General features: G+C 46.2%; 1 protein-coding gene across 5 annotated transcripts in view; it reads right to left on the bottom strand.

The window, feature by feature from the left end:
• The window catches only part of Lnx1 (ligand of numb-protein X 1), a 102701-nt gene that overhangs the window by 23480 nt on the left and 67475 nt on the right, over nt 1–11746 (bottom strand). For 3 of the 5 annotated variants that reach the window (XM_039092174.2, NM_001108358.1, XM_006250903.5), the window contains 3 exon segments: nt 7424–7665; nt 6732–6884; nt 2478–2680 (listed from right to left, as the gene is read on the bottom strand). In XM_039092174.2, coding sequence (XP_038948102.1) covers nt 2478–2680; nt 6732–6884; nt 7424–7665 — 598 coding nt within the window. 5 annotated transcript variants of the gene reach the window in all.

Here is an 11746-nt window from a genome sequence, read left to right as displayed (position 1 = left end):
CCATGTGGGGAGTGTGTGTGTGTGTGTGTGTGTGAGAGAGAGAGAGAGAGAGCGAGAGAGACAGACAGAGACAGTGAGACAGAGACAGCGAGACAGAGACAGACAGAGACAGAGACAGACAGAGACAGACAGACAGACAGACAGACAGACAGAGAGAGAGAGAGAGGAGAATATGTACTTAATTGTGTGACTGTGTAGAGTATCTGTGTGAATGAGCCTGACCATGTGTAGGTGTGTTTGTTTGTTATGGTATGCATGTGAATGTGTGTGTGGTGTGTATGTGTGTGTGCTCTGACATGTTAGAGTATGAATGTGAATGTGCCTGAATGTGTGTTTGCATGTTAGGGTATCTGTGTGAATGGGCTGTATATGTGTGTGTGTTGTATGACACAGTACGTGTGAGTGGACCTGAGACATGTATGTTGTTATATGATATAGCACTTATGAGCTGACCTGTGTGTGTGAGGGTACTGTTGTACTCTTGGGTGTGCTTGCATGTGTATTTGCAGGTGTGAGTGTGACAGTGTATATAGGAATGCCAGGTACACAATCAAGGTGACTGTCTGCAAGGTTCGTTGCCTGTGTTCTAACTATAAAGGGATGTGTGGGGCTTGAATAATTCTAAACAAATTAATGCAAAAGAAACTTTCTAGGCTATTACTGAAAGGCTGATCCCTCTATAGTACCCCTTAAACACCCCAAAGCTAGGCCTCTCATTCGGGGGCAATAACCTACAGGGCTGCTTCTGCATCTGGCTTTCTGGCTTTAATTATCCTGGCTCCACAGGCCCAGCTTGGAGGCTGTAGCCCCAGTGTTTGTCACTGCTCTGGAAGAAAACAGTTCCCAGCAGCCCTGCACTCTGCTTAGGGAAGGGGCCCCACAATGAGCAAGATGATTCTTCAATTTCTAGAGTTTGCTACGCTTTCTTGTACTTGAAGCCAATCATTGGAGACACATTGGACTGAGCTCTGAAACGGCCTTATTTGAGGTCAACCACCTCCTGCTACAGCTCAGGGGTGGATGGGGCTCCTTCAGTGAAGACAAGGTACTCCCTTGTCCAAATACATGGGAACATTACCAGGAAGGTGGCAGAGCCTGCCATCCCATTATCCCCAGGGCCAAGAGAAGTCAGGGTCACCTGGTGAAAGCCCCTGGCATTCCTTTTATCTGCAAGTGCCTCCAGCTCAGAGCCAACACAGAGAATTTTCTTCTACAGCCCTCCCAGGCAGTAGTCCCCACCGGGAGCAGGGAGAAAGCCCCCCAACTGTGACTGGGGTCCTGATGATTGTGGCCCACTGAAGTGATGGCCCTGCTTGTCCCACACCCCAGAGACCAGTGGGAATGTCGACATTTCTGCAGTAACTGGTTTCAATTATTTCTGCTCTTATTCCAATTAGTTTGCCAAACAAACAGCTCATGCTGAGACAGGAATTGTCCCTCTTCTGCCTGCAAAGGGTGGGACGGAACTGTTATCTGAGTATTAGATAAGAAGTAGATGCTTAGAGAGGGAATTCTAGTCCTGCTGGCTCACATTTAACATCTGTCTGATAAACAGTCCGTCCCCCACCCCTCCAGAAAATTCTTCTGGAAAGTCTCTTTTCTCAACCATGCCTCAGAGGACAGTATGCCCAAGCCAGGTCATTCCACTCTTGCCTTCCCAGGAATGCCTCTGGGTCATGAGACTTCTGTGGTCATTAAGACAGAGGAGATTTTCTGCAGAAGGGCATCTGAACACAATTAGACCAAATACAACAGTTCCCATTAATCTGCTTTACAATTTAAGAAAGAATATATGCGCCAGTCTTGTTTTCTCCTAATATATCTTTTAAAAGGAAAGACCACAGAAAGATCAAGAAGAGGAAGAGAAGAATGAGTAAATGGGAAAAGAAAAGAGGGGCCATGGAAACCAAGCAGTGGGGAAACAGGGCAGAGAAGACAGAAAAGGACACAGTAACAAAGAGAAGGGAGATATAATGTAACAAGGAGAAGTGTTTATAAGGAACCAGGAAAGAGAAGACAGAAAAGGATACAGTAACAAAGAGAAGGGAGATACAATGTAACAAAGAGAGGTGTTTATAAATAAAGAGAAGGGGGAAGAAAGACCCTTCTTGGATATACTAGAGCTTCATAGGAGATTTACATCAATATAACTGTGCAAAGTGAGCGTCTTTATTCCACTCTATTTACCCTGTTTGTCATCTACCCATCCACTTATCTACCCACCTACGCATCCATTCATCCACCCACTGATCCACCCATCCATCTAACCATCCATTTACCTATCTACCATTATTGGCTTGGAAGGATTTCACTTAGTCACCCACCCATCCACTTTTCCATCCATCTTCCTGACCAGCCAGCCATCTCTCCTTCCACCTACCCATCCGAACTTTAGGGACTTAAATTATGTGCCATGTCACAACCTAACAGCCCACGATCTTGTAGCCTATGGTTACAAGATCACGCCTCATGGGCACCTTGAGAATGATGTCTCCTGGCAGCAGTCGTCCATCTCTGGCAATCACTCCATCACGATAAATATGCTGGATGATGATGTGGACCAGCGGGGTCTCGCTGCCTCCCACAAGCCTTATGGAGAGGCTTTCATTGGGATCCACTCTATTGATCTTGATGCTTGTAATTTCACCATCTGGAATCAGGTGAAACAACCTTGGGAAGACTGAAATGGACAGAAATAGTATTTGTTTCAGACATCTACTCAACGGGCATCTCCAGCCGTTCTGGATGCCAAACTAAACTGTTGACTGTTCCTTGTGTGTGGCACCACTTTCCTGCCTTGGTGCCAGTATACATTTCTCTACTGGAATGTTTTTCATCCTGGGCCGAAACCCAATATTTCCTTCAAGGCATGCATGAAATAATCCAATTCCAATTCATTTATCCCAATCTCTCTTTTCCTCATTGTCGCTAAACATGTGATTCCTATAAGCCTGTTCTTGTGGCATCTAGCCTTCCATTACCGCTCTCTGTTCTCATCTCTTATGTCACGATCTGTACTCTACAATCTGTCAATTGGCTTCACTATTGGACTCAAGTAGCTGCCTTAACCTGGCTGTTCCCCATGTTAATTTGACAGACTGCTTCAATTAAAGTTTAAACTACTCTGATGACATTGTGGAGGCAGCAATTTCTGGCTGTCCCAGTGGTTTTGGGCACAGATCCCTCTGTACACAGGAGCCTTCGGCTGGTGCTTACTGCTTGAATAGGAACAAACTAATGAACGGATGTCTTCAGGGAATGAACTGTGATTTCATTACTTTCTTATCGAGGAGCAAAAATAGAATCTGCTCTTCTGTTCTCTTAGGTCATTTTGGAAGATCTCGGAGACTGTTTTTCAGGCTCCAGCAGTCATCAGCCCTGTAGCATATACTGCTGTCAATAACAGCAGTAATAAAAGGCCTGGTTTCATAGGCACAGAGAGGCCAAGGTCATGGTCTTATGGCTGCCTTCTGAAGGATTGTTCCTCATCTACCTGGATCACTGACCTCAGTACTAGAGAAAGTATCAAAGATCAGGGGAGCCACTGTTTCCTAACTTTAGTATAACTAAAGCTTTCCCCAGAAACATTTCTTAGCTCCCTCCTTGATCCTGTCTGGCTGTGCCAAACACAGAGTAACTGTCTGGGTCACTCTAGCTACACAGTGACAGGCAGCCCTTTATTTGTGTGTGTGTGTGTGTGTGTGTGTGTGTGTGTGTGTGTGTGTATGTGTGTGTGTTTGTCTGTCTGTCTGTTTCTCTTTCTCTCTCTCTCTCTCTGTGTGTGTGTGTGTGTGTGTGTGTGTGTGTGTGTGTCTGTGTGTCTGTGTGTGCACAGAGAGGAAGCTATGGAGTAAGATGGCCTCAGGGTCAGGTGAGGGTTGGCACACTCATGGCCTCAAGAGTTCCCCAGGAGTCAGGTGTTCACAGACACATCAAAGTCCACAAGGACAGGCCCTAGTGACCAAGAATGCAGAAGCACTGATTGACACTTTTCCCACTTTGGTTGGAATAGAAGTATCCAGAGGGGACACCAACTGCTGAGAATGAGTCATGCCTAGTCTATCTCGGAAGTGGCTCCTTTTGTGTAGCTTGAACACTTAGGATACAGAAGGAAGAGATGTTTGAGTCTTAGTCCTTGGAGTCCCCTTTAGTTCTGTCAGCTGGGAAGACATATTGTAAGCCTGGTTCTGCATGCATCACTCTTTACGACTATTTTTAAAACCTATAACCACAATCCACTTGTTTAAATGAACTCAACTCTCTACAAAAAGTATGCAGAAAAATTAAGTTATTTGCCATTACTATATGGCACAACTAGGGAGGTAACGCAGTGGCTAGAGGAAGCCTGTGGCATTGTAAATGTGGGTCTTGCATTCCATCCAGACTTAATTTCATGTCGGCAAATGGCTTCTGTGAGGTTCTGAGTAGCTGCCTCAATCTGTCAGCTCCTGGTGCTATGGGGGTGAGTGAGTTCAATTAATGCTTAAACTGCTATGATTGCATTCAGTAGGCTTTACCGCATGCATGTGTCAGAACATGCTGGTATCATAATGGAAACTCATTGAAAAGTCATTTTAAGCAAAAAATGTTTTGGAGATAACATTTCCAGATAATCAAAGATCCTCCCTCTTCCTTCCCTCCTTCCTTTCTCCCTCTACCTTTACCACAGACACAAACATTGGCCTCCTTAAACAACTGGAGGATATCTGGTCCCATGATTTGAAAGGACCCGCCCAGCCTCAAACTCTTAAATGATGTCCCTTAGAGCCAGACCAACGAGATCCTTGTAACATTGAAGGGTTAAAACCCTTTTTAGGCTGTCAAAATTGTTCTAGTCTGGACCTAAAAGAATTTGATCAAAATTCTTTGTCTAAAGGTTATAGGATCTAAGAGTATTCTCCTCCGTACACTGGACTAAGAAATTGGGATGCTTGTCTTCTGTTCTCACTGACTGACAAAGGTGAATTCTTATCCCTGTTTCCAGGTGAAGAGTTAGATTGGCAGTGAGAAGGAGATGGAGGGTGCAGGTTGGCCAGCAGCTGGGAGGCACTAGAAGCCACACAGGCATGTGAGGAGAGAGCATGGAGGGCAAGTGATGAGGGGCAGCATACCCAGGCCAGAGTCTCACAGGGTGCACGTGAATTTTCCAAAGCCATAGTAAATGAAGCATCTGGGGCTTTAACCTTCAACCCTGGAGTGTTTTGGAAGGTGTTAAAAGTCAGAGGAATGAAAATCCTGATGTCTGCCTGCCTGCCTGCCTGTCTGTCTGTCTGCCTGTCTGTCTGTCTGTGTCTCTCTCCTCTCTCTGCCCCCCCGTGTGTGTGTGTGTGTGTGTGTGTATGTGTGTGTGTGTGTGTGTGTCGAGGTTTGTGGAGGTGGTTTAACTGTGTGACTTTAGACTACTTACCTAACCGCTCTAAATCGCTCTCCTGATCTGTGAACTAGGATTAGCAATCCTTATTGCTTATCATTCTTTTGACATATGCACGGCTCTCGAGAGCACTAGCTAGTACACGAAGAGCTGCTTCTTATGTTATTGTTTTACTGTGTAGTTTAATGCAGACCAGATGTGCTGCACACTTACACGCCCAATACTCTTAAGAGGCAAAATGTAGGAGGATCACTGCAAGTTTGAGGTCAGCCTGGTCTACACAGTAAGTTCTAAGGTTAGCCAAGACTACAAAGGCGGAATCTGTTTTTGAACAAATGTTAATTTAACCTAAAAGCTTCAATGTGAAATGAACAGAATGATAGAAAACGGTGTCTCCTTAGCTCCACTGATATTGGGGAAACATATACCATATCCACATACTAAGATACGACAGCTTTCTCTGTGTGGCCCCAAAGGTCAACAGGGCCATTTGGAACAAGTTGAGTGACCTCTATATGTCTCAGTATATGTTCCTGAAAACAGGGCTGACAGTGGATCATCCTGAGAGCTACACAGTGAGATGCCAGTGACCTTGAAATGTGTCCTGGTCATGGGGTGCTTGTGAGGATCAAATGAGAAAAGGCACACGGAACACTTAGAGCACCCGGTGTGTGTGTGTGTGTGTGTGTGTGTGTGTGTGTGCGCGCCCGCGCACGCACGCTAAGAATACTAGTCTATCCAATGTGCCAGCCCAGTCTAAGATGCTTTTCATGGGCCCTCGAGATGGGTCAGTGGCTCAAGACGCTCGATGACCTGACCAGTCCTAGGACCCTCATGGCAGAGGGGGGAAACCCACCATTACAAGTTGTCCTTCGACAGTCACGTGAGTCACATGCACTATGACATGTGAGCACACATGTGTGTGGGTGTGCACAGACACCTCTACCCACACACTATAAACAAATTAGCATAGAGAAACAAAACAAAGGAACTAACTTGCTATCAGTTTATGTAGAACTTGCAGGTCTATGACTTTTCTGTTTCAACGGAGAGCCTGTGCATGGTGCCATGTGGTGAGAACGAAATAAAATGCTTTTCACTCTCTAACTATAATCATTATTTTCATGGGCGTAAGCCAGCACCTGGAGCCCAGCAACAGATGAATTTTTCCTCACCTGTGTAAAAGATGACAAAGAAAAGTCCCTGTCCTTACTCAGGTGAGGAGGCTACTCACGGCTATATATCCTTGGAAAGACAGAGGTCACAGAGAATGGGAGTCGGGCAGACTGCCATCATCCCTCAATGACTCTGGAAAACCAGCTTACAGCTCGCCTTGGGGTGGGGTGGAGATTTCGTTTACCTTCGGGGACAGTGTCGTTCTCAGAGTTGTCCCTGCCCTGGTCAGCGTGGTTGGCAACAGCACTTCCACTCTTCGTCCTTCGGAGAGCACTCAGGGCTCGGTTGATCTTTTTGAAAGAGCGGCTTCTCATAGTGGAGCGCTCAAAGGGCCGTGCTGAGGAAAGAGAGATCAATGGAGGTGAGATCACAGGCCCACAGCAGCTTTCCTTTAGCCAAGCGTGTTGCTCTGTGCCGGTGATCTCAGCACTCAGGAGGTTAGCCAGGAAGCTCAGGAGGCCAGAGCCAGCCCTGGTGCAGAGCGCGGTGTTGCTTCAAAACAAGCGAGAAGGAAACCTTTCAGGTATAAAACACACGAACAGGATGACAGGATATTAAGACAGTGATCGCTTAATGATAACAGTTTATTTATCTGTATTTCTCAATGTTTTATGTAGTGAAATAATGTATCTCACTTATTTAAGAAATCTGCTTTCCTCCTTTGGGTGAGAGTCACTTCGAGAGCAGTCATATCACACGGTCGATTACAGTTTCATTTCCCCTTGGAGAACTGGACATTGAGTGGCTGCCAAAACTACCAGAACCCATTTGCCCTTTAAAAAACATTTCTAGAACTTTCCACCACGAGTATTTACAGAGGGCAATCCCAGGGAAAACCAAGTGTCCAATTCCCAGACACCCTCCCATTTGACTCACCCCTGGTTCGGTTGCTCCGGCCAGTGTCTGAGGGGTTGGTTACCGGTTCACCATCCTCCACTGAGGACGTGTAGGCAGGATTGTCTAGGCCAGGCTCGTCTGTCATTAAAGAGATGGTGGCAGCAGCAGAAACCTCTGGGGAGAGCGTCGTTGCCGTGAGGCTGGCGCAACCATCAGGGCAGCCATCTTGTGAGCGTCTTTTCCTGTCTTTGGTCAGGCCATAGTGGGAGGCCCCTTTGCAGCTGGAACAAAGACAGAGGGGCACTTAGAATGTTTAACGACTTCCCCAATACATATGCTTGTCCCTGTACACCCCTCCCTTTTCACACATAAGAATTCAATATTTGCTTGCCAGCCAAATGCATTAATGACTTGTGAAGTAATTTTAAAAATTTCCTATTACATTTTCCTAGCATAATCTCCACTGTTGAGCAGTAGGAAGTCAAATCTACCTGAGTGGAGTTGAGGATGGGATCTCTTACATTTGGACTTGGTGACTGCTTCTTACTGCTGTTTATTTTGACTACGAAAACCCCTAATCACACTCTCACCCCTTTCTTTTGGGTTAGATCCAACAGCATTGGACATAAATACAAGCGGCCACTCCCAGATCCTGTATTTAGCTGCCCATGGAAACAGAGTCACACAGCCACAAAGCCACAAGCTTTACTGGGAACTGCTCTCCTCTAGGCGGTGGGAGTGATGGCTCCCATTCCTGTTGCTAGGTTGGTCTGGTAGTGCCTTGCATGCTCTTCAGAGGAATCAGGGCCAGGGACTCTCACACATGGGGAAATGTCACATCTCATAGCACTGGGGGAGAAAAATATCTGATTTTTTTTCTTACTGACAACAGAAACCTTCCTGTTCATTTTCTTGTTTCCATCCATTTTACTCACTGCATTTCCCTCAAACTCAAACATCGTCTGTACATTAGGGACAGGGAAGAATGTCCAGAGCTTCGAAAACTGGCGTTTGAGCCATTCTGGATCCTTCTTTTCCCGAATGTGTTTCCTTGCCACTGGGCCAATCGTTTCAGTTTGTTGACAAAGGTTTGGATCAGAAACTGGTGATGCTTTAACTAACCCACTGTACTGCTGGAGAGGGTATCAAATGGTACAGCCTCTGTTCCAACAGAAATCATTCTAACGGACTCCTTTGAATGTCCATTGGCCTAACATAGGTGTGCTGGTCATGTTATTCTGAATGACATTTTCATGAGGGTTGCCTCAGACCATCAGTAAACACAGATGTTTACATTTTGATTCATAACAGTAGCAAAATTACAGTTATGAACTAGCAATAAAAATAATTTAGGGTTGGGAGGGTCACTGCATCATGAGGAACTGTATTAAAGGGTCGCAACGTTAGGAAGGTTGAGGACCAACTGCCATGCGTGACTGATGTCTTTATTTTCTATTTATTTATTTTTCCTTTTTACACTCAGTGTGTGTGTGTGTGTGTGTGTGTGTGTGAACTATTTACATGCCTGGTGTTGGCAGAGGCCAGAAAAGGGCATCAGATCCCCAAAAACTGGAGTTATAGACAGTTCCGAGCTTGCATGTGGGTGCTCGAAAGAGAACCCAGGTCATCTAGAAGAACACCCAGTGCTCTTAACTGCTGAGCTCTCTCTCTCTCTGGCCCCTAAATGCCCCAAGGGTTGGAGAGATGGCTCACTGGTTAAGAGCACATACTGTTCTTGCACAGGCCACTTCGCTGAAGCTCAAGCTCCAAAGGGATCTGACTCCTCTGGCTTTCATGAACATTCCTCTTGTAACCCCCCTACACCCCCACACACAGACCCCACACTCAGAGACACATACATATACACAGTCTAGAAATGATATAACGAAAAAATGTTTTCTTTCATTAAAAAGACACACCCAAGGGGACGAAAGGCAATGCTGTACTTTTCATGGAAAAGGGTCGCTTGTTTCACACTGAGCAATTCAACCCAGGCCAGAGGGAGTTGCCAGGTTCACCTAAGCGCATTTTGAAGCCACGAGCGTCTGGTGTGAGCAACCTAGCCATGTTTAATGGCGTTTGGGGTAATTTAACTGGAGGCACAGGTAAAGATTCCCTTTCCTTGTCAGCAAACACAATACAACTCTTCTAAGAATCTGTAGTATCCTAAATGGGATGAAATGTGGCGCTCCTCTCAGTAGAAAGGGCCTGTGATTACACAACTTTACACCCTCATTTTCTAGAAGATGGACAGGCCTGTACAAGCCACAGCTTGTACTTTTGAGCTGCCCAACACCTCCCCTGGGAAGCCTACCATCCCTTCTGAGTTAGTGAGTTTTTTGTTTTTTGTTTTTTTTTTCTTCTCTCTTTGTCAGATACTTTGACTCAGAGTGATTCTGCTTCAGAAGAGAAAAGTCGTTGCTATGGGAAATTTAAAAGTTGGAAGAAATACTGTGTGATGGAAAAAATCGGAGCTGGGATGCATCGGAGAGCGCCAAAGCTGTAATTGGAGAGCGGAACACTTCCCCCGTGGGCCAGCAGCATTTGGTCTGCAGTGCATGGAAAGGAAGTTCATGACTTGTTAGTGGATTTGGAGACAGCCTCTCTTTGCAGGCAGGGGTGCCCTTGACCATGTGCTCAGCCAGAACACAGGTGTCTGGAATGGTTGCTATGGAGAGCCATGGCTTTCTTTGGAGACATAGCTTGTCCCAGAGAGACAGCTGAATCTCATTCTGGTGCCTTTAGAGCACTGAACAGGGTAAATTCCAAGATCACTCCATTAAGACACACCACTGCTGCCTCCGATTCCTGGGGCTCTAAAGACATATTTTTGAGTCCAGAAAAGGAAAACAGCATAAAATAAGTGACTTCTCTCTCCTTGGCCCCTACTCTCAGCTGTAGCTATAATAGCTGGGGGGTTGCAGAACCTACAATGGAGAAATGTTCAGATTCACAAGCTTTAAAGAAGAAGCGATAAAGGATAACGGCGACCCATTCTTTTGTAACATTGCCTTTCTTCATCTCCTTGGCTTAGCCTGGATCTGAGGCACAGAGTGATGGATGAAAGTAATGGCTTGTACTTACTAATTATCGCTTCTGCAGTGACTAATACTGGGGGCTCTTGATTTACAGGCCCAAACAGGGGAAGCAGAGGAGGAAGAGTTGATTAATGTTGGCCAGGGCAGGAAGATAGGATGTACCCTGGGCTGTATTCAAAGCAAGCAGGATTTATGCTCCCTTCAGTTACCCCAAGCCTAAGTACTCTCAGGTGGTGATGGCTATGAACTTGAAGGATGAGAAGAAGGAACACAGAAAACCATTTTTTTCCAACCCAAACCACAAACTTTGGATATGCTGTCTGCAGAAACAAGTATCCTAGGATCATTTTTTCTTAATACTGATATAGTCGGGTCCTGGGCTCCTTCACGGAAGTCAGCTACAGATCAGTCTGCTTCAGAAGGCACCAGCACCAGGTGCCCTGAAAATTTGGGAGGAGGGGATTGAGTGGGTGTAGAGAAAACGAAACCTTTTTCCTATGAAATTTCCAAGTCCTTGGTGTGAGTTGCTAATGGGAGCTGGAGAGGAGGCTCCGGATGGACCTCAGCCATGGTTTGCAAAGGTCCCAAAGGAGGGACCTCCACAGACTTCAGCCTGCTGGGTGGGGGTTGCTCATCTGCAGGGGAGGGCTCCTAGCTGTCTGTGACCTGACCCACTTATGACAGCACTCGAGCTGCCCTCAAGAAAGCGAACCTCCATTCTCTCATCATTGCTGGAATAACAATGCCGCCCTCCTTTGAGCTAATCTCCTCACTACCTCTCTCAGTTCACTTCTGATACGCTCGTGACTCGGCTCCTCATGGAGAATTCATTAACTGCCCAGCCTGCTCTCACATTAACCCAGGGATTGAACTTAACAGCTTAGGGAAGCAAGGAAGAGATGGAGTGAGGGCAGTAAACCAGGCAGGAACCACGGTGAGCAGTGTTGCCTGAGGTGTGGACCAGGCAGAACCGTGGTGAACAGTGTTGACTGAAGTATGAACTCAGTTACCGTCACAGAGCCTTGCTGAGGAAGGCTAGTCTGGTGTTGTCAGAAGCAAGCAATCTGGATACTAGACCCCACATTTGAATGTAAAACCTTTTGATTTTTTTTAAGAGTTGGCACCAAATCGTGCTTAAAACACCGTGTGGTCCAATCAAAACACAGACACACATGCAGCCCACGTCTATCTCAAAGCAAAGCACATTCCAAGCTCTGGTAAGGAGAACTGCAAATGCAGGAGACCTGGGCCTGCTTGCCTCCTTTCAGTCCTGTGAGAAGCAATATAAACCAGACGGTGGGGCGCACCCACCCTTCATCCCGGG

Source organism: Rattus norvegicus, chromosome 14 (assembly GCF_036323735.1).
Source record: "Rattus norvegicus strain BN/NHsdMcwi chromosome 14, GRCr8, whole genome shotgun sequence".
NCBI classification, from domain to species: Eukaryota; Metazoa; Chordata; class Mammalia; order Rodentia; family Muridae; genus Rattus; species Rattus norvegicus.
Note: the sequence above shows the minus strand (reverse complement) of the source record. Positions and strands in the feature narration are given on the sequence as shown.